Genomic DNA, 26850 nt, shown 5'->3' with positions numbered 1-26850 from the left:
GTAGGGAGATGAGTGAAGGGGTGAAGGGGTGAAGGCAAATCTGGTTGGGCATCCATCATAATAGCCTGAAATACAGTGCATGGAGGGGAGGGTATTTTCATTATGCATATTAGTTACAGAGGATGGGGAAAGGAGGTTTCTGTATTTCATCACAAAAACATTAGTGTGTTTCTTCTATAATTTTGGCCTCATTATTTATAAAAAGGGCCTGTAGTTCCCATCTAGGACAGTCTGTCAGCTACCAGGTCCCACTCAAGAGGTTTCTTGCCCAAGTTAAGAAGCAGCAGAGGTACCCTGTTAGGGTGCTTTGAAAAGGTTTTCCTATGAAGCTATCCTTAATGCACTGTGAAATGGCATTGATCAGACTTGTTATTCAAGATTGCTGACATGCCAGAATATGCTGAAATGCTAGAGTGTATGCTAGAAGTTAAAACATAAGTTTTGCTCCTGCCTTCTGGGCTCAACTTACAAGAATCCCAGACCTATTAACATATATGAAATAAAATTAATGCCAACCAATTAGTAAAATGTTATGCAAACAAACAAGCTCATTGGTGTGTAAACTGGAGGTGCTCCCAGACACTGCTTCTGAACTGCCTCCCACTCTCCTAGAATATTCCATACTTTATCTAAATAAAGATCTTTCTTTAAGCTGCTGGTATTAACTGTTGATTTTGCTGGCTCACAACAACCCAAGCCAGGAGTCTGTGGAAAAAACCCCCACACAGGAGCCAAACATGCCCCTGAAGATGACCCACACATATCTCAGGGTAATATGAGAAAGTACATTGTGGGCTTGATATCTCTACATGTGGGGTCATTTATGTGGCTTAGGAATTAAGAGGAATGTTGGTTCTAATCTGGATCTGACTGACACCCCCACGACTCACATAATAATTAACATTCCCCAAAGGACACAGCATCAACACTCCAATCTCTCTTCCTTAGCCATTACCTGCACCAGGAGTTCCAGCTTCCTGTCGTCCAGGAGATGCACCTGACACCGCCGGCCTTCCGTCATCTGGAAGCAAACAAGGCAGAAAAGGTCCTTAGGGTAGCTTCACGAACGGACAGGGCAAATCACGCGCACGCGTTTTCCTCCCTGGCACGCCGCCGGGAGCTGCTCTGGGACGCCCGAGCCTCCTGCAACGTCACGCAGCTAGTCCTGGCTGAAGCGTTGTGCTTGGCTGGTGCTGCCGTGGAGGTTAGAAATCAGTGTGGGATATTCAAGCTAACAAAATTAAAAATCTGAAAAAACGCAGACGGTTTAATGTTCTGTCCCCGCCCCCGAACCTTCCCATCATCCATCCAGACCCTCGCCTTGTTCCGACTCTTCCCTGGGGCATTTACTCACTAATAACCCAAAGTGACCCATGCACAGACTGCTTCTATCTCTGTGCTCCTCCCACTACTGCCCTCAGATCCCAGATCGGATTCGGGGGGGCTGAGCAGGAAAACCTTTTCATAGGCTCAGGGTCGGAGTGCAATAGTCGCTCTCGTTATTCCGTTAAAGCCTCTTCCTAGCAGCACTACAGGCTGCATGGCGATACCTAGCGCACCGTCCTGCACTAGCGCTGACCATGCCGTGTAGCAGAAACTCTGGATTTGGCAGGAAATGGTGCATTTTCCACATTAGTCCACTTGGATTTGTAGAAATAAGGGTCCCCACCAGTTGTAGGTAAAACCTTTTGACTGGACAAACTCAATACATCTGTGATGAACTTTTGAGAGCTCAGGCCAGTGAAGATACAGCACAATTACGCTCCTCACTAGCCTGATGACCGCAGATAACTCTTGAAAGCTCGTCACAGATGGCTCGAGTTAGTCCAGTCACAAAGTCTCAGCAACACTTTGTTTACTGACCCTTATTTTTACTTATTAAATGCGAGAAATAAATACAATTTAGCATTAAAGAGAATCACGTGCAAAACGTTACGGGTTGTGATACCACCCATCTTACCTAATTTACAAAAGCACAGATGCACCAGATCAGGCATAACCCCCTCCCCCCGGGCATCCACACTGCACCCACACCCTCGCTCTCTGGCTGCAAATGCTCCTTGCACAGAAGCAGATTCTTGAGCCAGAAAACAACAGATTACTGACTGCTCTCCAGCTCCTCCTATGACCCCTTAACCCTGGTATCTCCTGGGGTCAAAAGCAAGCGTTCCCCTGCCCTGTACCGAAAAGACCCAGCCAGCATCTAGCTCTGATCCTCAAACCTGGCACTGCTGTGACTCGGTTATTATTTCCTCCCTCCAGCCAACAGCGCGTCGCCCCGAACGTCTTCCCAACGATCCCGTACAAAATGCAGCCCTGCCATTCCCTAGCAACGCAAGCCATCCGGTTTCAAAAGCAATTTCCTTAGCCTCACGCTGCTCTGATCCATTCTCTTGGTGCCTTTTTTGTATGTTCGATACCAGGGGCACCGGGCGCATGGTTTTCTGCTGATTCCTAGCACCGGGCTGGGTGCAAGCAGGGCAAGGGATGTTTTGGTTTTTTGGGTGTTGCTTCTGAGCGCCAACAATGGCAAATTCAGCGCAATTTCCTGTCCGTGCTCCACGGCTCAGGCAGCGGTGCAGCTCTGGCCTCAGCGTTCCCCCAAAGGAAATCCTTCCCATGAATGTCAGCCTGCAACCATTTCCCCCTGTAAACTGGCACACAGTCCCCCCTTGCCTTGTGCAGCATTATGCGCTCTTTTGTAACAAAGCTAATTCATTAGATTTATGCCCATGTCATACAAGTTATTATGTTTAAGAAAATAGGAGCCTGACAAAATCCACCCAGTGCGAAAGAAATCTGAGCCTCTCATGAAAATGTTCTACTCAAAGCAAATTAAAATCTTCCCCCGACCATAAATCAGCTCTTAGGGCTGGTGGGGATTATCTGGGGATGCAGGCGACCTGCTGGGTAAACACAGTCTGGGATGCGGTTTCCAGGCACTGCCTTGCCACTGTAAAAGTTCATTGTGCGATTTGTGCAGGGTTGCTCGTTTATTGCGTAGATGGAAGGGGCCTCTCTGGAGCTCCTCGTTGGGAAGCTATTTCAGGGCCCGATTTGCAAAGATTTTCCTCTCATTGTGTGTCCATGGGAAATACTAGGGATGTCGCATGCACCGGAGCGTCCCTACACATGCTGCATGCTTTTGTGCTGCTCTAAGAATTCATTTATACAATCTGATTGTAGCGATTACAACACCAACTGGCCTGGGTAGATACAAACATATCTTGTATAACATACGTAGCTCAGCAAATGATATGCAAGGTCCCACTGCCTTATCAAAACCCACGCTGCCCACAGGAAATAATAAGCTTATCACCGACACGTTGATCTCTGTGAATGTGCAGTTTGGGCGTTCTGCAGAGACATTTTTAGCAGAAGGCACGGAGAAGTGAAGAGGTCCTGCCATGAAAGCAAAAGGGTGGGCTCTGCTCGTTCTCTGAGCAAAGGGAGGCGAATGCAAAGACCCACACAGGGGAAAAGCAGTCGAGGGAAAGGAGACCCTCAGCGTCATCTTCCCCTGGTTCAGAAGCAAATTCCCAGAGGAGAGGAAGCCGGGTGAAAGAGCAATGAAAGTTCAGTCCTTGCAGTAAGAGAGCGGAGGCGATGCGGTCCCAGTTCTGGGATACGTTCCAGTCCGTCTAAGAGAGAGGTGACCTGTGCAGGTCTCCCGCCCTGAGGATGGTCTTTGGAGTAAACTGCATCAAGCATTAGAGGATTCTCCAATGCTGCATCAGTAAATATCGAGCACCTGAATATCCGCTTATAGTTATTTATTTATTTAGAGTTTTATATACCGATAATCGTTCGGAACATCTAATCGGTTTACATCGAACAGTAATTCAGCAACTTGCTTTACAAATAACTTAGCGAACAACAACAGAAATTCAAAAACTTAAAAAACACTCCTCCAACAGACCCATCAGAGAAGCATATAGAGAATATCTACAGGTACCACACAACAATACCACCCAACATATAACATTGAGAGATCGGGCCTTCTCCACAGCAGGTCCCCCACTGTGGAACTCCATCCCCCTAGAACTAAGACAGGAACCATGTCTTCCAACCTTCAGGAAAAGACTGAAAACATGGCTGTTCATGAAAGCATTTCCGGACCCTTAAAGATTCACTACCATCAAATGCAGCATTACTGAACATTTCCTATTAAACTGAAACAGTCTCTATCTACCAATCATTACAATGTTTTACTTCTCGTTAAACTTTTTATCTTTCCTCTAACTCTAATCCCAGTTAGAATGACCCCCGTTTTATTGTAACTTTTTTCTTCCATGCACTTGTTTTACTTTTAATGTATACTCTTATGTTATTAGTTATTTACATTATAATGTATTTCTCACCCCTTGTTTTATGTAAACCGACATGATACGAACTCCGTGAATGCCGGTATAGCAAAATACAAATAAATAAAATTAAAAAATTAAAAAAAAAAAACAGGCTGTAGATATAGCTTGGTAGTCCACGTAACTAGTATGAGAAAAATTACTGTGTACAACTTTGTTAGGGATAAGTCTTCGATATATGACAAAAAATGTACATATATATATATATATATATATATATATATATACACACACATAATCATATAACTTCTCAATGGAGGAGTAACTATGAGTGGCATATTTACTCAGTGGTGTAGGTTATTTTTACATCTAATATCAATATATACATACCGTAGCTGAGAAAGGTGACATGTTATTGAAGGGAAAGAAGTAACTAGGACCGGTGAAGGGAGGTGGGATGGTTAACGAAAAAGAGGTGGGAAGAGAAGGAGGTTGAATAGCTCAGGTGAAGGCTTTCTTGAAAAGCCATGTTTTGAGGTTCTGTTTAAACTTCTTGTAGCGTGGTTCCTGACGCAGCGTGTGGGGCATGTTATTCCATAATGATGGGCCAGCAATGGAGAGGGCACAGTTAGAGGTGGACTTCAGTTTCATCACTTTGTGTGAGGGAATGTGTAAGGTGGCTGCATGTTGTTTTCTGGTGGGCCTACCAGTGTCATGGAAGAAGAGGTGTTCCTTCAACCATTGCATATCATTGTTGTGGAGGGATTTATGAATTAAAGTGAGTTTTATATTGTATCCGGGCCGTTACAGGTAGACAGAGCCAATGTTTGAGTATGGGGGTGATGTGGTCATTTTGTGTACATTCGTGAGGACACAGGAGGCAGCATTTTGGAGAATCTGTAAGGGTTGGGTCATGCTTTTTGGGAGACCTAGGACAATGGCATTGCAGTAATCAATTTTAGATAGGATGATGGCTTGCAGTATAGTGCGAAAATCATGAAGGTGTAGTAGTGGTTTGAGTTTTTTAAAACTTTTTATGGTTGTGTTGATGAATTTTCTTAGGTTAAATTGATTTTGGATGGGTAAAGGATGGAGAAGGATTAACGATACTCTGATACCCAATGAGAGCTTTCATTTCAAATTATTCTTTGGAAATTGAGTGAAGATATTTCTGGGTTTGGGAAGGGTGCTAAACAGTACTATTCTAATGGGCTGCTCAGAAGTAGAAGGCTTTTCGGACAAAAGAAACAACTTCTTTTTTAAGTCATTTTCCTAAATGTTGAAAGTCGTGCAATAAGCCTCTTCTTTTCTATGTGTTTTCTTGCCACTTTTATCAAACAAAGAGATGTTGGGTATGTTGTGTCTTGACTGGAAGTGAATCGACGTGGTTAGAGGAGTCCGCAATTCACCAGCAGGCCTTGGAGATCTACAGGGCGCCAGGGGGTTCAAGACACAACAAACAAGATTGTTTGTCCACTCCAATACTTAGAAACCTACACTAGCTGCCGATCAAATACAGAATATTGCACAAAGCACTCACCATTATCCACAAATCCATACACAACCAACTACCTTTAGACCTTCAGTTCCCACTCAAACTTTACACATCTGCAAGACCCATCATAGCGGCACACAAAGGAACCCTTCAAGCTCCCTCAACTAAATCCACTCGTCTAACCTCCACGAAAGAACGGGCATTCTCCACAGTGGGCCCCATCATCTGGAACAACCTCCCGACTGATCTAAGACTGGAACCTTGCCTGATCACCTTCCGAAAAAAACTCAAGACTTGGCTCTTCGTCCAAGCCTTCCCTCAAGCCTAACATTGCATATGTTCTTTCATTTAGACTAATAGGCTAAATGACAGACTCAGCCACTCAGCCACTGTACAGTCATACGTTTTCTCTCTCCAGTTTCTTCTGTCCTTTATTTCCTGGCTACCCTAGCCCCCAAGTTCATTCTCCCTGTTATTTGTATCTGCGCTTCAGCCTTCTATCATATGGTTTTTTGTTAAGTTAACCCCTAAGTTTGATGTAAACCGGCCTGATATGAAGCTTGTCATGAAGTTCGGTATAGAAAAATGTTAATTAAATAAACAAACAAATAAATAAATAAATAAATAAGATTGCCAAGTGCAGCACCTGGGAGGCACAAGGAACTAGCAACGTGCATTTGTTGGAAAATGAAACAAAATCAATCCTGCCGAAATTTGGATTTTTTTTCTTTTTTATTAATTTCGGCAAATAATGTGCACTATTTTCCAAACGAAATTTAAAAAATTAAAAAAAATAATAATAATAGCCCCCAAATGAAACAAACTTTGGACAAAACCCTCCCCATAATAACACTCATTTTTTGGCCTGTATACTCGTATAAGGAAAATGTCCTATTTCACCAAGTCTGTACTTCTGGGAAGGAAATATCCTTAAGGACGAGTTTCAAGGCCAAGAATAGTAAGATCTCTCTCCATTTCTAATCACAGGCAGAAATATCTTCACTCAATTACCAAAGAACAATTTGAAATGAAAGCTCTCATTGGGTATCAGAATATCATTAATCCTTCCCCATCCTTAACCCATCCAAAATTTCCTTGTACTGTCGTTGAAATATAACATACGTGAGAATGTTCCTGTGGCTGTGCGACAAAACCAACACGAATGGATATCAATTTTCCCTGCTGATATACAATGCCTCAACTTGATATGTTAAAGTTCATCTCTCTCTCTCGCTCTTGGAAGGTCATAACCTTTTTAATACCTGATCCAACATCTATGTGCCCTGTCTTTGCCACTCAGGCCAAATTAAAGCGAGAACTGCTAATTTTTGTTTGCCAGGCAGTCAGTCTCCTCTTGCTTCAAGCTTCTGGCTCAGTTGGAACCAGATATATCCAGAAAGTACACCACAAAAAATCAGCGATGTTCAATAATTAGACATAAATCAAAAAGAGAAAACTCTATCGCTGACAAAAAGATATGCTTTCAATAAAGATTTTCAATATGTTTTTTTCTTGTTCTTAATAATTTTTATGCACCTACACTGTGTGGAACAAAATGTTTGCTGTCTGGATATGTGTGAATTTAACAAAAAATATTTATATGGAGTTGGAGGGAGGTTTCATACACTGTGTAGGTGTCCCAGCACCAATACCTCATTGGTGTATAATCATCAACCAATCTCCTCCTCCATGTGTAATTTTTTTGAAATTAAATAATTTTTAGTGAAAGTCCCCAAAAGAACCGCTAACTCTTCCGTGGCGGTATGATCATGTAAAAAAAATGTTTGTGCGAATTAAACACTTTACAAGCTATAAAGCTTTGTAATGAAGTTTTAAGGAGAGTCCTTATCCAACTTCCCGATTATCATCAAGGTTTGATACAGTCTGCCAACCTGACTCAATTTTTGGAAAGTTCAACAGAGAATGTGACAGAGAAAGATATTAGTGATGTAATGAGAAAGTATTTCCAAAATGGATCCCTTACCTTTCATGATCAGGCTGTTAAAATATTCCCAGATTTTTCTAGGACCACCCAATTAAGGAGAAGGGAGTATGAGACCTCCAGAATTAACGTTAGGTTATACGTTCATATTAAAATATCCTCCTAGGTGCAAAGGTCGAGGAAGAGATGAAGATTTGTTTTCACTGAAATCCCCTGGAATATCAATCCTGAGTAATAGATCCCTTAGATAATCATTTAGGGGCAGATTTTCGGAGGATTTGCGCGCGTAGGGGGGGTTACGCGTGTATGTCCCGGGGGCTTGAAAAAATGGGCGGGGCATGGACGGGACCAAGGCCATTTGCTGCTGTGCCGGGGGATTGGGTGCTGGCAGCCGGCCGGCAGGCGTTAACTTACAAAATAAAGGTAGGGGGGAGGATTTAGGTAAGGTTGAGGGGTGGGGGCCGAAGGAAAGTTCCGGAGCGGCCTGGGAGGGAACGGGGAAAGCCATCGGGGCTCCCCTAAGGCTCGGCGCGCGCAAGGTGCACACGTGTGCACCCCCTTGTGTGGCTGCGCGTGTATGTTATAAAATCGGGCGTAGATTTGTGCGCACCGGGTAGCGAGCACAAATGTAGGCCACGCGTAGGTTTTAAAATCTGCCCCTTATTGTAATACTCCACATCCGTTAAGCCAGCTTTTTCCTGATTTTTTGTTTCCTTACATTCTCCCCTTAGATTTCTGGCTCTCATTGTCTTTATTTAAAAATAATTTTTACCCTGCTGAAAAGCGTTGCAATTGGTAATAACTTTCCTTGATTGTGTTCCTTGTGAAATTTGATATTCTACACATCTTTTCCTTTCTGAGGGAGTAAGACGTATGCTTACTTTATGAAAATGAATAAAAGATGAATTATAACAAAAGATGGGGGGAGTGGAGAGACTTTGTACCCTGGGATTTGGATACTGCTGTTCCACAAACACTTCCAGCGCTCATTTCAAACGTCTGCGTCCGGCCACTTTCACCAGCCCTCACGTTGCCCTCCTAGGCCCGGCCCTTCTTACCCTCCCAGCTGCGTTGGTGAAAGAGCCTGCTCAGCTGCTCCTCCCGTCACTGAGCAGCGCTCGACTGGCTCCATCGCGCCTCGGATCAACGCTAAGATTTATCCCTTCAGTCTTGCCTGCACTCGAGTCTCCCTTCTCAATTATTCTGCACATGGCTTAACGTTTAGAATATTAATCTAATAATGAAGAGCATTCTCTAATCTCAAATCCCGAAGCCTCATCACTTCGTGCAAGTTATTCACCCCACAAGAGAAAGTCTGCATCACTGGCTAAAGAAGAAGTGAGGTAACACCAACCGCGTGGAAGGCTGCAAGTTGCAAGGTCTTTTAAAGAGAGGACAAAACCATTTCTTGCACAAATGCCATCAATGTTATTCATTAATAGGGTCTTCGACAATCTCTACTGCCTGCACCAAAGCGTTCTCTTAGGGGATCCTTGGAGGAGGAGTAGCCTGGTGGTTAGAACAGGGGGCTACGAACGAGGAGACCAGGGTTCAAGTCCTGCTGTCACCCCTTGTGACGCTGGGCAAGTCACTTTACCCTCCAGTGCCTCAGGTACAAACTTAGATTGTGAGCCCTCTGGGGATAGGGAAATACCTACAGTACCTGAATGTAAACCAATCTCAGATCAAATGTCGGTATATAAAAATAAATAAATCAGCCGCAACCTGCCTGGCTTACCAAGAGTAAATAAATACATTACGCCAGGTCATCAGACGGCCTCGGGGCATCTAGCACAGGCTGAGACCGTCCGGGTTTTGCCTCATTGAGCATACAAACTTGTGACTGATGCATTTCTTAGGAAAATCAGAACTGCAATGCAGCAAAACCAACACGGACAGGGCCGTCTCCGATAACCTTGCCATGCATGTGGCACCGAGCAGTCCGTTCATTAAGCAAACATTACCACCATCAAAAAGTAAAGCGATGCGGCATGCGTTTACTGCCCTACTTAAACAATTCGACGAGCGCTGGGGCTGCTGGAATGAATGACAAAGTTAGTTATTTCTTTTGTACTGCACCCTCCTGGATAGATGAGCATGGAAGATCCCCCTACTTGTAATAGTTCACTTCCAGCATCCCACCTTTCCTATGTCTAGCCACAAGGCCTCGCAATAATCCAAAATGGCCACCAATACTAACACAGTTATTACCCAAACATCCGGCTCCATGGCCTTTTCAGACGGTACCCAGCACCACCAACCTGCTCACTGCCCCGGGGGGCATGAGGAGAGTGTGGCCTGTCAGACAGGGCCAGCTACGTGAGCAACTGCTTACCCTCTACTAGAGCTTCAGCATCCTCATCTTTTATCTGCGTCACCCCAACCAGCAGAGCACAAAGCATGATCTACGTGAGAGCTCATTCATTTGAAACATGTGGGGACACCATCTGAACATGAAGCACACTGGGTAACGGCCTAGGAAGAAAGGAATATGGCATTTAAAGTGACCTGGAGTACCACCTGGAGGCGTTAATGTACTCGCAGCCTGCCAGGCTGACCCGGCTACATGATTGCCTTCTGCTTGGCCTTCGAATGCCTCATTACAAGCAGTAAAGCTCTATAACGGAGGAGATAAACTCCCGTCCTCAAAGACCACACACAGGCCTGGTTTTCAGGATCTCCATGATTAATATCGCATGGGATAAATCTGCATGAAATGCCTCCATTGTATGCAAACCTACCTCATGCATATTCATTAAGGAAATCCCGAAAGGCGAGTCTGTTTGTGGCCTGGTTTTCAGGGGTGAGTTGTCCATCCCTGCTCTAAGGCTGGCAACAGGGATAGATCCTCAGCGACAGCTTAGAAGATGGCATGGGCCATGGTGTCCTTTGCCATCATCTACCACGTTCCTACGATGCAGCGTGAGAACAGGGGTGGAACCTGTTTAAGGAAGGAGCAGGCACAAATGCAAGGGCCTCTGGTTGTTAGGTAGCAGTTCTTCCAAGTAAAACAATCAGCAAAGTCTGAATCCGTGGTCTTTTTTAGTGGCTGCTCTAGTTTCAGCTTTTTTTTAAATTATTTTTCAAAGGCAGAAGCTCCATTGTGCCCACTTCTGGGTTTTCCAGCCCAGGCAGCCTCCCGGCACCGTTCCCCCACCTACTGCCCAGCAGTGATGGTCCTCTGACGAGAGCCAGGGACTGCAGCTCCCAACAGAGCCCGCGGATGTCGCTCCCGCACCACAGTCAGGACGCCCTCCCTGGCTCGCTCCCAGGCACTGTGAACCCTCCACCCCAGGCCTTGGAAGCAACTGCGGGTCCCCTGCAGAGCGGTCCTGCTGCTGGGTCGTCGGCCTGGCCCAATTCAAACCTCTCCGCGTGAATTCCAATAAAGCGCACGTTCCAAGACGCGGAGATGCGCAAAAGATAGCCACGGGGAAAGGGACAAGAGAGACTTCTGGGGGAAAATGTGCAAAATCAAGCCACTGCTTCGAGATGTCATGTCAAGGGTCAAAACAGATCTGCTGGGCTGACCTCCGAACTCCACCGGAAACCCCTCTTTGAAAGCGAAACTCTGCAGAATTAGCATTTTGCGCCTTGCAAAGGGACTTTCTCCATTAAAAGCAACAGTAAATAATTTCAGCAACGTTCAAAATGTGAGCAAACCTCACCTTGAAAGAGAGACAGTAAAGCCTCCCCTTTCAGACGTTCTCCAGGTCAGTTTGCATCCACAAAGCACCAGAGGTCCTGCTCCCTGCTGCAACCCCCAAACTCCCTTTTATTTCACTGATCCTGGAAATCCTTGGACTGATGTTGTGAATTCCTTCGCCTTCCTCGTGCGCTGGCCACAGCTACTGGCGAAAGAGCATCTGAAACCCCGACGGTGAAACTCCCCCCAAATCCAACTAGAAGTGCCTTCCCGGGTACCTCTGACATCAGGTTAAAGCTTTGAGTCTCAGTCTGCAGACCGCAAAACAAATATTTATGCAAGGATTTCTTTCTAGAGAGGCCAACAGCTTTCTGAACTATGCTGCAGATTAGTCCCCGGCCTTCATCTCATCTCTAAAACGCAAACAGTGAGGAGAAGAAAGGAAGTCTCTCTGCTGGACTGCTGCAGAGAGACTGCCAGGGGCCGGGCAAAGAGCTGACTGGTCAGCACGTGCCATCTCTGCCATGAAGGCGCTCACCTTCCCTCTGTGTGGGCCCTGGATCGGGCCTTCACACCTTTAGTGTTCATGAGAGCATGGCCCTTATGTACTGAATGCACTGTGCTGTGCTCAAGGGGGCCGGAAGGGGTCAGGAGATGCCCGAGAAGATGCCCCCAGTCAGCCCCAGGAGCGGCACAGATGGTAAACCTCTCCAGGCCTCAGGGAGGGCGAGGGGTGTACTTATCCGTATGCATAACGCTGAGATGCTCCGTGCTGAAATCATCAGATTCTCAGGGAATTCCTAAACGCAGAGTCTGGAAACCGGATAAAGCGCAGCTACTGGGGGGAAGGTGTCCTCAGTCAGATGAGGAAATAGTACGGGCAGACTTTGTATCCTCAAAATCTCACTCACGGAAATTTTCAATTTGCTGCAAAGTTCGCAGATAAAAAAGTGTCCCCAGACTCTTGGGCTTGCTCCGGAAGAAGCCCCCACTGTAAATCCATTTCCGAAGCGCCACCGAGCCAGACGTGGGCACAGCGTGGCCCCGCTCCACCAGTCTCCGTCCATGCCCTCCCCTTCGGCCAGGCCTAACCGGGCAGCGCTTTTGTGACCTGAACAAGATGCTGAGACCGCGTTCCTCACTCGGGTTATCACCCGCCGACCCCATGTTTTCTTTGGCTGGGGTAAGAGAAGCTGGCCGCGCTTCCTGCATGTTTTATCCCCCCCCTCTCCACGGCGAGGAGCAGCCTCTGGCCTGCTCGTTCCACCTGACTTGATTCTGTAAATCTCTGACATCACAGAGCCTGAATCCCTCAAATCCAGGACTTAGACCCAAAGCTATTTCTCAAGCAGAGTAAATAAAATCATCACATCTTCAATTTAAACAAGGCACAGCCCTGGGTCTCGCAGGTAAAGCAAGCCAAGCCCTATCCCTTTCGGCTGGCGCTGAGGCTGATCCCTGCTCAGGATCCCGTAATCCACCACCAGCTTCTGTCACAGTTATGCAGGAGCCTCGTTATCTATTTTCCCCCATGCAGAGACCCTCTCTCGACATCACCAACAGCTGGGAGTGGGCGGAGGAAGCACGGTCTCGCCGTGGTGCCAGCCGGCACGAAGGGCAAGCAACCAAAAAAAAGCTTCCATGTTGCTTCATTGAAACGACTTAGCAGAAAATGCTTAGGCACCCCAGCTCCACGGGAATCAATGGGGAAAACTGCTACCTACTGAAGAAGCAGAGGCTCGTCTACCGAAATTTGGGAAGGCTGACATGACTGTGCCAGCATTAATTGAAAGAAATAACATCTGGGTCACATCACACACCTTTCGTGGCCCTCACACCGTCTTGACCAGCGCCGCACCACGCTCGATCTCTCGTTCAAAGACTGGATACATTGCCACAAATCCTCTTTACAGCACAATCCGAGGTACAGCAGGAAGCTTCGTCTCTTTCTGTCCCATGCTGCTGAAACGGACGCTGTGCCGCCCAATCCCTTTTTTAATTGGCGTTTTTATTTCTAGAAATCAATTGAGAGTTTAAAATCTTTAAAAAAGTCCTTTTTCATGTTCCCATTCGTTTCATTCTGGAAAGCTCCGTTCAGCCCCACGTGTGCGGCTGTAAATCTAATTAAAGGTGGGGCGCTGCTGTGCTCGTCCTCACGGCTCCGCGCAGACGGCGCTCTGGGGCAGAACATGAAAAGTAGAAACGCGGCACGAACACTTAGCAACGGGATTATGCCCCATTAAAAAGGCACGCTACTTCTCCAAACAGATGAGAAGGAAAGTATGTCAAAGATTAACAAAGGAGATCTCGACACAAGATCAAAAGGGGAGAAAAGTAATAGAGCCCAGATGAAGGAAAACATTTTGTCCGCAACCTTAACTGGTACTGGCATTTCGGGGCCCTTCATTTTTCGGTCTCATCACTTGTTATTATATAGTTTATGAATGAATTCATTTTTGGGAAACAAAACAGCACAGTAATAAGACTTTCACATCATAGAGAGATGTGAAAGTCTGGCTGCAGTATTGCATTTCTCCATTTGTTTCAAAGACCACATTACAAATGTCAAGTTTGTGACTTAACTGCTTAAACGTGACAGAGGTGCCTCTAACGTCAGAAGGGAAAGTCAAGTGAAGAGTCATCTTCATGCCATCCCCTTACGATGTGGCCCCCAACTGGACTGAAACAGGCTCCGGCAATGGAAACCCTCACTTCCAGGTCTACCTCAGACAGTAACATGTCCGACAATACGCGCACCATTCAAGAGGTAACCAATCAGCAGAGGCCTTACTGACCCGCCTTGTAGTAAGGCTCCGTTCCTAAGAGGAGGCCAACGAAATGGCTGGGTAGCAACGAGACTCGGAAAGGTTTAAAGTCAGAAGCTCTGGGTCCGCCTTGCTCCCTTCCCTCAGGCAAGGGAAACCCGCAAACAGCATCAGCCCAGGTGACGAATAAAATCTTAACTTATTACCCCCGTCAATGACGACTTTAATTTTTTCGCCGAGTGCAACATTTCTGAAACATTCACACAGCCACCTCGGGGGCTGGGTGGTCTGCAATATGTTCCTGGTGCTTGGAAGAGAGAAAGTGGAGGTTATTATCACCTTACGAATGTCATGAATCTCCACTCCGGCTGTTTGGGTGAATGCTGCATGCCGGCGCGGCACAAGGGCTAGCGTCGGCCACTCGCGTCCAAAACAGGGCTGGGAGATGCTGCCCACTCCTACTCCAGAGCCCCATTTCTAGTAAATAACAGACAAAGGAAGACCCAGCTCCTTCCGTCAGGCAGCAGGACGTAGTCTGGCGCCAAGCCAGCGATTCAGCGCCAGATTTGGGGTGCGGTAAAGGATATTTTTTTCCCCTCGCTGGCCCCCAGATGCAGATGACCGTTTTAAGAAAAGCTCTGAGGAAGGCCTGATCTTCTTTCTAGGGTGCGGCATTACTGGCAGCCAAAAATGGCCTCCGCCAGCCGCCGACCTGCTAATCCCGGACGTTTGGCGCTCTGTGGCACCCGAGCCCTAACGAGCTCTCCCTCGTTGGTCCATGGGCTCCAGGTTTCACCTTTTCGTGTTTCTGTGCAGCCTCTGAGAGGAAGAGCTGCGAGCAAACGCTGTCAACGCCTCCGACCAACATCGCGATCCACGTGGAACCGCCGGCCGTTTCTGTAACAGGGAAGGACATCCTGCAGGGGCGGAAAGGTTTTTAAGGTGATTACTTCACTGAAAACTAGAGAGAGACAACAAGCATGTGCAGGCCTACATGGAAAACGTTTGAGAACAGCCCACATGGAAAAAAAAAAAACCCTAGGGTTTAGAGACTGCTGCAAAATACTTTTATAAAGATTTTCTGCAAACGTTTTTTTTTTCTGCTGCGCCTAAGACCGCCAATCGCAGAGCTCTCAGTCCCTGCGGGATAAAACGAATCAAGGTAGATCTTCCGCCCTTCCAGCAGACGTTGGCTCGTCCCGTACCTGTCGGTCCCTTCAGACCTGCAAACGTCGGTCAGGAGCATTGCAGCCTGCTTCGAATTTGACAAGATCTTTCCTGGTGGATTGGTGGAAAAAAGATGAAGTGACTCCTCAAATATCCAAAGAGAATCTGTCGAGTCAAGGAAATCCAATTCACATTTTTTTCCCCAAAAAGCTGCCGCGGGTGCTAAAGAAGGTTTGCTGAAGTAACTCGGGATTATTCGTAGGTTCGCTTACTTAAGAGAGACTTGCACACCCCTAGATACAGGATCTCTGGATCCCTCCCGCACACGGGCGACTCAGTGCTGGGGACAATTTCAGGGGCAAGATTCATCTCCTAAAAATTATCCGTAAATACATTTTGAACAATGCTACTCAAAGCACAGAGTCACGAGGGGTTGACACGTACCACAATAGCTGCTATTTCTGCCAAGATTACTACGAAACAGGCAGCAAATGCTTCAACCAGCTGGAAAATGCTTTTTTCATAGCTCAATAACCCCCGGCGCCTGCAGTGGCTTTGTAAACATGATTGACAATAAGCCAAAAACAGAATTACAGCGTCAAGCAGTGGCTGCCAAAACATGGAGGATCTCAGAGGCGTGGGCAGGGGAAAAAGGAGAAGGGAGGCAAATCCCCTAGCGAGGTCCATCCGGAAGGATTTTCATGAGGTTGAGGAATTCGGAAGAAAAAAAAATTTACACTTGAAGCGATTCATCACTTGGGGAAAATGCTGCACCGGCAGTTATTAAAGAACAGACAGCAAATGCAAGCTCTACGACCGATCAATCGCTCGTCGTTAAGTTTCCACAGAAAATAAAAGTTTCTACTCATTTCTGGGCAGGGGAGTCTCAAAATCCCAGCACCTAAGGAGAGAGCTGACCCAACGACACAGGTCAAGCTGAGATACGGAGTTAGAAGAGCCGACCAAACCAACCACTCACAAACGCAGGTCAACAGAGGAGCCTCGGGGAGTGAGCAGACAACTCAAGTGGCAAGTGCCGTGCGTATCAGCGGAGGGCCCTCCCAGCAGAGCGCAGAAGAGAACATCTGTCCCGGCTCACTGCGGTCTGCAAGACGTGGAATCGTTTGCAGGCCAGAATTAGCATCCACGAGTTGATAACTCCCCTCGGGAGCACTAATTATGATTCAGCACCTAATTAGCCAGCACCAGCGTGCTATGACAAACTGGGTCCAAGGAAGACACTGATTTCTTCTTCTTCTTCGGAAGTTGCCTAATGTCACGCTCCCGACGCGGAGGTGTGCCCTGAGGAACTACAGCAGCAAGGCACAATAACGCCAGAGCTCCATGGCTCGCCGTGGTGCAGGTCAGTCCTGGCGGAAAACAGAAATCCAGCATGGTGGCTTCTCTACAAGAACCTGTTTTTTTACATTCCTAATCTCGTTTCCACGAGTAGCAGCTTACGTAGCTCTTCCAGTTTAGTTTAATTGTCTTTAATTAGCTTCACTGGTCAAATACTCCAAGGCCTTAACATGCCAGTTATACAAATAGTTTCCCTTTGGTCATTTTCAGCCCTCGGTGTCATAGACCCCAGTTGATCTCTGGCCTTTGCAAGTAGGCCTCCTCTGTGCTTACGCCAGGCTCTCTTTCAGGAATGCCCCAGCCTTCAGCAGCTACCAAAACGAACCATCGGGGGCACAGCCCCTGCGTGGGGGAGATCCATATCGCGGGGCCTCTGGGAAATCTTGACCATCTCAGTCAAGCAGATGGCCTGGCGGACCAGAAAGGCGAAGGAATCTACTTTCAGGCTTGACCAGAGCCCTCTTCTCTCTAAGGTAGCTTCCACGTTACCATATTCTATCACTTCATAAGGGAGCTGAGGACTGGTGTAATGAATTCAGACCCTTCCAGGGCTCCTGGTTCCAAAGTCAATAATCCCTTCCACAAGGGAAACCCAGACAGATGTAGATCATTCCTGAGCTATAGAAAGATGAGCAGCAAACACAAGTTTTATCATAAGGGCTCCCCCTTCTGAGCCAGCTGACCCCGATTAAACTGGTTAAACTCAGCTGGCAGCCGAGTCCCTGCTTACATGAGCTGACCGGCAGCAGGGAAAACAGACCAAAGTTACGCCTGCCAGGTCCTGCCCCTTCAGAGCCCTGGGCTATAACAACAAATCCTTCCCAGTCAGCGGGTGCACGAAGGCAGAAAGGCAACCAGAACCCGTGGCACAGGAGCTTGCAAAGAGAGCTGTGACCTCCCGGGCTGCCTCCCACAGACTCCTGCGGGGAGTCAGAATCAGAGGCGCGACTCCCCCTGGCCCTCCCGTCCGGTTTCCAGGAGATCCACAAGGAACATGCATGAGGGAGATCTGCCTACAGTGGAGGGCAGTGCAGATTCCTTGTGGAAAACCCAACTGGCCAAGCGGGCCCCGAGGACGGGGCTGACAGCCCCTGCCCGGCATCCCGGGGATATCAGCGGGGCTTAAAAGCACAAGGCAGCAGGGATCCGGATTACTTCCATGCACACGGCGCTATTATACCAGTGCTACAGGAGGGATAAGGATTGTCCTAAATTCTCCCTCCTGGAACTGGATGGCACCACCTCTCTGCTAAGGCGTTCACACGTTTGCTACCCTCCGGTAGCTTTTCTTCCATCCAGAACAGTCCGTTCTAACGAGACAACGAAAACATGGCCGAGCGTACGTACGGTGTGACCCTGCCTTCTATTTTCCAGACCCAGCGCTACTTCAGGGTCCTGTCAGAAAGCAGCTCAGCCTGACCTGGAGCACCTGCAAGTCAAGCGCTTACCTCCAAACTGTAGGCTTCATTAGAGGGCTGCGAGTGCAGAAACGGGAGAACGCAGCCTGGGAGGGGCTACTGTGATCAAGCTCGTAGTGACCTCCCAGACGGCAGAAAAAGCCCAGCCGAGCCATGCACGGAGTGCGACCGAACGTAGGACGTCACTCCATGTCCAGGACAGCTTACGGCGCCTTCCTCCTCCTCCTCCTCTGCACTGCACCTTCTTGAGCAGATGAGCATGCGAGATCCCCCTATGGGGTCCACCCCAGCATCCCTCCCATCCCAGATCCAAACAGACGGCAGAAGGATTAAGTTGTAATCCCTGCAGAACTCGGGTTCGCTGAATCAAAGTGATACAAGTAAAAAGAAATAAAACGTCCGTGACAACCTGAACAGCTTGGCTGATGCTTGAACACGCTAAGATCCGGTGGCCTTTCCAGGCGGCACCACACCCAGAGCACGCGAGCAGCCTGCCAGGCCGAGCCAGCTCTGGAGCGGCCGCGTTTCTGCAGGGACTCCTCGCTAGTACTGTACTGCCAGGCCCGTCACTGCGGGACCGGTCCTTCAAGGAGAACTCTTATTCCAAAGGTGTGGACGAGCCACAGAAACCATGAAATCACAGATTTAAAAGCCTGTCACATAGATAAATGACATCACTGTCTGAAGGGAAGGAAAGTATGAAGTCAGCAGCCATGCAAGGGCCTCGCCTTGAAGCCGGAGTATTTTTTTTTTCAGTTTTCTGTTACTTGTTTCCCCACTAACCGCTTTCCATAACTCCAGAAATTCAATACTTAATTAAAAGATATTGTTTTACAGTGCAGGCAGGAAGATGCATCAAGTCTTCGAAAGGAGAATCACGAGAGCTCTTAACCGCATGCCGGCAGCACAAGGATGCAGCCCTAAGGATTAAGGATGACTGTTAAGGAAGTGCTAGGAACTCAGCGTCCAACAGTTGCTCAAGCAGCTTCAGACGCTTTCCTGCAATGAAAACCGTCTAAGGAAATTAATGTGCTTAGTGGTCTGGCAGAGGTACAGAGGGTGCCACAGAGGAGCCTGGGTGAGACGAGGCCCAGCTGCCTGCGGAGAATGTTTACCATTACAAGATGCCACCGACCAATAAAGGGAGCAGAGAACTCCAGCACTCGTCACACGTGCATGAAGCAAATCCAACCAAAAGCTTTACTGGCCTACGAATCTAGGTGGAGCTGAGACGTCAAGAGAGTAACGGTGCAGAACTCGATGGGAAGGAAAGAGTGAGCCAAGTCCCTCATATCGGCAGGAAGGCCCTCCAGAGGCGGGATGTGCCGGGGGTCCAGATCCCGCGCCGGGGGTCCAGATCCCACGCCGTGCAAAGGGTCCAGATCCCACGCCGCGCCGGGGGGTCCAGATCCCACGCTGCAGCTCAACATGGACCTGGGTATCCTTTCCAAAGAGATTCCGACAGAGAGAGGGTCAGAACCAGCAGCCCACCTTATAAACGCACCAAACTGGCAAACGGGGAAAAAAACGAGCCAAATCAATCGTTTCCAAGACCCTGGCCCAAGGCAATTTTGGGAATGAAACAAGCAAAGGACTCTGGAAAGCTGAACATCTACGACCCGAGTGCAAAGCCGCCAGCGACCTTCTGGATACAGCAGGCACTTTCAGAGCGTGCACGTAAAATAAGCTTTTATATTCCTGCAGAATCCGGGTCCGTAGACAGCAGGTGGGGCCGCACACGGAGAATTTTTCTTTTATTATAATTAAGCAAAAGCTCAGCCTCTTAAAACGTTCTCGGGCTGAATGTGCAGCACAGGAGAGAAACAGAGCATGGCGGCCGTTTTCCACTTCTGGGTCTGATCGGACCGTGCTCCATGAGGGATACACCGAGTCGTCCACACTGAGCCATGTACCGAGCGGGACTGACCCGGGCAAGGCCCACCCAAAGCCAGCAGAGCAACGCTAGGGCTGTGATTCACCTGGAGATATCAGCGCCACCAGATGGGCTCAGCTCGCACCCCCGGAACGCCCTCCGCCTTCCCGAGAACGCAGGAAAACCCTACAGTCCCAGGGGAATGGCCTGAAGGAAAGGCCCCAGGAACAGGACTGGCTGGAGGGGGACCAGGGACAGGGGTTCCTCGCAGCTTCCTACCAATGGGACTTCAGCCCCGAAAGGCCGGGCTCTCCATCCAGCCTTCCCTCCAGACTGGACCCGTGGGTTCCCTAGGGCCAGAACCGAAGCGGAGGGGGTTTCAGTTGCCCCCGAGAGCGGTGCTCGCACGCCTGGGGTCTCTACCAGTTGTCGGCTCTGCTTTCTTTCACTGGCGACGAATCCGCCCGCTTTACCCTCACCTGCTTTACAGTTTAGTGACGAGTCAGGTGGATTACTCTTCATCGCTTCTACTGCCAGTCTTAAGCTTAAGCAGAACTCGGGGAAGCGCAGTAAATAATAATTATAATAATAATAATAATAACAACGTGGGATCATATTACCCCGGCACACTCAGGCAGCCAGTGCTGGTACCGTTTAAACGTTTCGCTGACACAAGTCCTCCCGTGCTTTGAGGTCTTCTTCACGACTCTTACCGCCCTCGCCACCTGTGGGGTTGGCAGAGCTTGCGTTCACTCGTAATTCTGCGTTTAGCTGCTTCACACCAAGAAGATGGAGTGGGCAGCCCCTTTGAGAGTCACAGTGAAACTAATTACTTAAAATTTAGCGAAGGCTGGCTCCTTACTGCAGCGTCTGGATGAGCTGCTTTTGATTAGCAGGAAGTCTGCTTTTTAAGATGATGGAGGAACTTCTGTTTGATCTGATATTGTGGTTTTTAGCAAAGGTTTTTGGGGGGCCTTTACTGTGTATAATTTTATTTTATTATTTCTATATTGATTGCATCCCATTTTGTTATTGCTGGGACTTGCAGGCTATCAAATTTTTATAATCTATCTATATATAAAAGGCTTGAGTCAGTCAGTCAGTCGGTCGGTCATGAGAGTCACACTATCATGTTTGGCTATTACAAGGCGCCTGGAACAGTGGAAGGTGCAAAGTGCAAAAACAATATATTCTCGCCTGTAAGGCACAGGCATACCCAGGCTCCCTGAAACACACACACACATATACACGGCCCCCCAGGCTGTTATTGACCGGACCTCATCAGCAATGCCAGGTAAAGTTTACCCATATGCTCTGCATGCGAAGCTCTGTCTCTCACGCTCCCACACACAGGAACAGGCAGGCATAGGCCCACACAAGCTGGCAGAAACACATGCAAGCACACGGAAGCACGCACACATGCCTCTGCATCGCTCCATGGAGAGACTGCACCTACAGCACGGAGTGCAATTCTGGTCACCGCATCTCAAAAAAAAGATATTATTGCACTGGAGAAGATACAGAGAAGGGCTACCAAAATGATAAAGGGGATGGAACAGCTCCCTATGAGGAAAAGCTAAAGAGGGATATGATAGAGGTCTATAAAGTCATGAGAGAACTAGAACGGGTAAATGTGAATCGGTTATTTACTCTTTCAGATAATAAAAGGACTAGGGGGCCCTCCATGAAGTTAGCATGGGACACATTTAAAACTAATCGGAGACAATTCTTTTTCACTCAGGGGTGGATTTTATAAATCTACGCGCACCCGAACAAAAGTACGCGGGATTTTATAAGCTACGCGCGTAGCCGCACGTATCTTATAAAATCCGGGGTTGGCGCGCGCAAGGGGGTGCACATTTGTGCACCTTGCGCGCACCGAGCCCTGCGCGCGCTGCCCGTTCCCTCCGAGGCCGCTCCGAAATCGGAGCGGCCTCGGAGGGAACTTTCCTTTCTCCCCCACACCTTCCCCTCCCTTACCCACCTTCCCAGCCCTATCTAAACCCCCTCCCTATCTTTATCCTAAAAGTTATGCCTGTTGCGCGCGCCAGCGGGCTGCTGGCACGTGATTCCCCGGCCCAGGAGCCGTTTCGAAGGCCTCGTCCACGCCCCTGAAACGCCCCCGGGCTGGAAAACATGCCACCCCGGACACGCCCCCCCCCCCCCCAGGCAAGCCCCGGGACTTACGCGCGCCGGGGGGGGTTTGGGGTAGGTTTTCGGGGGGTATGCGCACATCCCTTTGAAAATCTACCCCTCAGTGCACAATTAAACTCTGGAATTTATTGCCAGGGGATGTGGTTAGAGCAGTTAGTGTAGTTGGGTTTAAAAAAGGTTTGGATAAGTTCCTGGAGGAGAAGTCCATTAACTGCTATTAATCAAGGTGACTGAGGGAACAGCCACTGCTATTACTGGCATCTGTAGCATGGGATCTATTTAATATTTGGATACTTGCCAGGTACTTGTAGCCTGGATTGGCCACTGTTGGAAACAGGATGCTGGGCTTGATGGACCCTCGGTCTGACTCAGCAGGCATTTTCTTCTGTACTTATGCTCATACAGGTGCAAATATTGGCATGCACACAGGTAAACACACACACAGGCTGTAATAGACAAGACTACTCAAGCAATGCCAGGCACTTTTCACTAGTAAATAATAAATAAAGCTGACCTGTTAGTATCTGTCAGCCGGCATTATCTGGAAGTAAACGCCTAGACAGGAGCCTGTTTATTTGTTTGCTCTTCAGGAACCCATGAGCAAGCCTGCAGGGGACCTGAGAAGGGGGGGGGGGGGGGGGAGAGGATCTGGAAGGGGTCAGCAGCATGAGATGAAGGGTCTGCTGGTAAAGTGCCTGTCCTAGGATACTGGAGGGAAGCGGCAGGAAAATAACATCAGGGCCCCGGGACGGCAGCTTGTGAAGAGGGCAGACCAGGAAAAAACCTGAACAGACCTGGATGGTGCGGGGGGAGGGGGGCAGAGATGAGAGCAGGCTCATCGGGGAAGGTTGTAGGCTTGATAGCAGGGTGGAGGGCAGTGGGGGATTGTGCAGAGTGGCATGGAGAGGAGGGGAGCGAAATGATGGTGGGGGGGGGGAGGAAGAGGAGAAAGTAAAGGAATATCGGGGGAGGGGAGGGGCACCTGTCCTAGTGCACCTTCTTACCCGATGCCACCTGCACCAAACAGGGTGACGTCCAGAAACGAGGCAGAAAGCCCCCCCCCCTCCCCTTCCAGCCCCTCGTCTGATGCAATTAATATAAAACAGGCAGAGCACTACCGATGTCTCCGGTTATTAACCGAACAATCACACAGACCCACGACCAGGTTACCCCCAAGTGCAAATTCAACAAAAGCCAAATTCTTCTTGGAAACGACTTCTGCCTTTAGCCACAAGACTCGCCGGGTAAAAATGTCTCTCCCCTCTCTCTCTCACAAATCGCAGTATCATGGCTTCCCCGGCTCCCCCTGCACACTCCCCCCTCCATCCCTTCTCCGGGTTCGCCCTTTCTTTTAAAGCCGAAACCGTGAGGCTGTCAAATCGGAAATCCAAAAAGAAAGAATTTAGCAAAAGCAGTGCAGACAGAGGCCGGTGCGGCGGCTGCAGCCTGTGCCCTGCATGCGGGGAGGGAGGGAGGGAGAGGAGCAGTGCATGCACGCATGGCCGCCGATCGGCACCGGGGACCGGCGATCATCGGCGGCGGCGGCGGCAGCAGCCGAGCCCTTACCTTCCCTTCCCGCCCGGCCCCGGGGCCTAGGAGGCTGCCAGCGTCCCCGGGCGCAGCCCTGCCCTCTGCCCGCGATCCCCGGGCTCGGCGCGTCCTGGAGGGAGGGAGGGAGGGAGGGAGGGAGGGGAGGAGAGGATGGGGGGGGGAGAGAGCAGCCGCAGCGAGGATTGGCCGCCGGCTCCCCCGCCTGCCAGCAGGTGCTGGCCCCAGGCCCTGCCCAGCTGGGGTGGGGGGAGAGGGAGCGCACGCACGGCGGAAGGGGCAGCATTGCTGGGGGAAAGGAGGGAGGGACGCCCTGGCGCTCATTGTTCCGGCCCCGCTGCCCGCAAGGCTTCTCGGCAGGTGGATGCCGGCCCTGGAGCAGCCTTTTCCCTGCCAGGAAGCTCGGGTGGCCCCGCAGGCTGCAGAGGTGGGGGAGGGAGGAAGCAGGTGCCCCCTCCCTGCGGATCCTGGGGGTATCAGCAGCCCCTGCATGTGTTTCCCGCCGCCGGGGGATGTTCTTCACCCAGGGGTTTAGGGCCCTCCTGACTGCCGGGCCGGCCCTGCTGCTGCTGCTGCTCCCCGCAACCGTTGCACCAGGCGGGCGAGGAGACGCACAAGCCCAGCTAAAGAGTTGCAAAGGCCTTTTGTCACGTAAAATGCTGTTATGGGCTCGGGCTGGCACCGTCGGAGAAAGTCTGAACTTTTTCCTTTGAATAATCCCAGAACACTGTTACACACAGGATTGGAGCCAGGGCCGGAGGAGGGAGGCCCAGATGCCCGGGGCTCTTGCTGGGAGGAGGCCAGGCCGGAGGAGGGGGGCGGCCAGATGCCCGGGGCTCTGCCTGGGAGGAGCCAGGCCGGAGGAGGGGCGGCCCAGATGCCCGGGGCTCTGCCTGGGAGGAGCCAGGCCGGAGGAGGGGCGGCCCAGATGCCCGGGGCTCTGCCTGGGAGGAGCCAGGCCGGAGGAGGAGGAGGCCCAGATGCCCGGGGCTCTGCCTGGGAGGAGCCAGGCCGGAGAGGGGGCCCAGATGCCGGGGCTGACGGGAGGAGCAGGCCGGCAGGGGGGCGGCCCAGATGCCCGGGGCTCTGCCTGGGAGGAGCCAGGCCGGAGGAGGGGCGGCCCAGATGCCCGGGGCTCTGCCTGGGAGGAGCCAGGCCGGAGGAGGGGAGGCCCAGATGCCCGGGCTCTGCCTGGGAGGAGCCAGGCCGGAGGCGGGGAGGCCCAGATGCCCGGGGCTCTGCCCAGGAGGAGCCGGGGGGGGCCCTCGCTGCCGCCATCACGTTGGGTCACGCGCCGTAACCCCAGCAGAGGCCTGGCCTGGCCGAGCAGATCTGAGTGTGCGGTCGGGGCTGTGGAACTCCTCAAGGCCTTCTCATTCAGTCCCAGACCAAACATAAGAAACCGCCACGCAACCGGGCGCACCCACAAAAGCAGGACTATCTGTGGGGCAGGCTGCTGCCCCTGAATGAGGAAACCCCTCTCTTCCTTTTATTTATGCCACCTTCCTGATCAAAAGTCCATTCAAACTACAGTGACCGCTAGATTTAGCCCCCCACCTTCAATAATTAAAACAATTACCCCTCCTAAATCAATCATAGCAGAGGAAACTGATGTGCAGGCAGAAGGGAAATAGCGCAGGTCTGCTTCTACAGGCGTCCATAAGCAAAGCTCGTCAAGCATCACTGTCTGAATCTTCAAAAAGGCTCCTCACCCAGGAAAAATGTTGCCAGCAGTACATTAGTTATTTATGGGTTATCATAAGGCTTACAGATAACTAGACATAACAGCACTTATTGCCCTTAACAGCAACACGGGGGTAACCTGCATGGAGCAGCAGTTACTACCCTTAACAGAAACATGGGGGTAACCTGCAGGGAGCGGCAGTTACTACCCTTAACAGAAACATGGGGGTAACCTGCAGGAAGCGGCAGTTACTACCCTTACATAAACATGGGGGTAACCTGCAGGGAGCGGCAGTTACTACCCTTAACAGAAACATGGGGGTAACCTGCAGGGAGTGGCAGTTACTACCCTTACATAAACATGGGGGTAACCTGCATGAAGCGGCAGTTACTACCCTTACATAAACATGGGGGTAACCTGCAGGGAGCGGGAGTTACTACCCTTAACAGAAACATGGGGGTAATCTGCATGGAGCGGCAGTTACTACCCTTAACAGAAACATGGGGGTAATCTGCAGGGAGCGGCAGTTACTACCCTTAACAGAAACATGGGGGTAACCTGCAGGGAGCGGCAGTTACTACCCTTACATAAACATGGGGGTAACCTGCAAGGAGCAGCAGTTACTGCCCTTAACAGAAACATAGGGGTAACCTGCACGGAGCGGCAGTTACTGCCCTTAACAGAAACATAGGGGTAACCTGCACGGAGCGGCAGTTACTACCCTTAACTGAAACATGGTTGTAACCTACGTGGAGCGGCAGTTACTGCCCTTAACAGATATATGGGGGTAACCTGCACTGTTAACCCGCGATTGGACACGCGTTTTCGACACGCTAGCGTTACCCCTTATTCAGAAATGGGCGGATTTTAAAAGCCCTGCTCGCGTAAATCCGCTCGGATTTACGCGAGCAGGGGCTTGCGCGCCGGCGCGCCTATTTTGCATAGGCCGCCGGCGCGCGCAGAGCCCCGGGACGCGCGTAGGTCCCGGGGTTTTCTGAAGGGGGCGTGTCGCGGGTGGGGCCGAACGACGCAGTGTTTTGGGGGCGGGACGTGGTGTTTCGGGGGTGGGCCTGGGGGCGTGGTTTCGGCCCAGGGCGTTCTGGGGGCGTGGCCTCGCCCTCCGAGAATCGCCCCCGGGTCGGGTCTCGGCGCGCCAGCAGCCCGCTGGCGCGCGTGGATTTACGTCTCCCTCCGGGAGGCGTAAATCCATGGATAAAGGTGGGGGGTTTAGATAGGGCCGGGGGGGGGGGTGGGTTAGGTAGGGGGAAGGTGAGGGGAGGGCAAAAGAAAGTTCCCTCCGCGGCCGCTCCGATTTCGGAGCGGCCTCGGAGGGAACGGAGGCAGGCTGCGCGGCTCGGCATGCGCCGGCTGCCCAAAATCGGTAGCCTTGTGCGCGCCGATACAGGATTTTATAAGACACGCGCGTATCTTATAAAATCCAGCGTACTTTTGTTAGCGCCTGCTGCGCAAACAAAAGTACGTGAACGCGCTTTTT

General features: G+C 50.1%; 1 protein-coding gene across 1 annotated transcript in view; it reads right to left on the bottom strand.

The window, feature by feature from the left end:
- Positions 1-23775, bottom strand: part of LOC115082393 (FERM domain-containing protein 4A-like) — a gene marked incomplete at its 3' end in the record, with an annotated part of 104574 nt that extends 80799 nt beyond the window's left edge. Inside the window, exons 1-2 of the mRNA XM_029586612.1 lie at positions 23690-23775; positions 956-1021 (exon numbers count right to left, since the gene is read on the bottom strand). Of these exons, the coding sequence (XP_029442472.1) occupies positions 956-1021 (66 nt within the window). The remainder of the gene's footprint in view (positions 1-955; positions 1022-23689) is intronic.
- Positions 23776-26850: the final 3075 nt, after the last annotated feature.

The sequence above is a fragment of the Rhinatrema bivittatum genome, unplaced genomic scaffold, assembly GCF_901001135.1.
Source record: "Rhinatrema bivittatum unplaced genomic scaffold, aRhiBiv1.1, whole genome shotgun sequence".
In the NCBI taxonomy this organism is placed as follows: domain Eukaryota; kingdom Metazoa; phylum Chordata; class Amphibia; order Gymnophiona; family Rhinatrematidae; genus Rhinatrema; species Rhinatrema bivittatum.
Note: the sequence above shows the minus strand (reverse complement) of the source record. Positions and strands in the feature narration are given on the sequence as shown.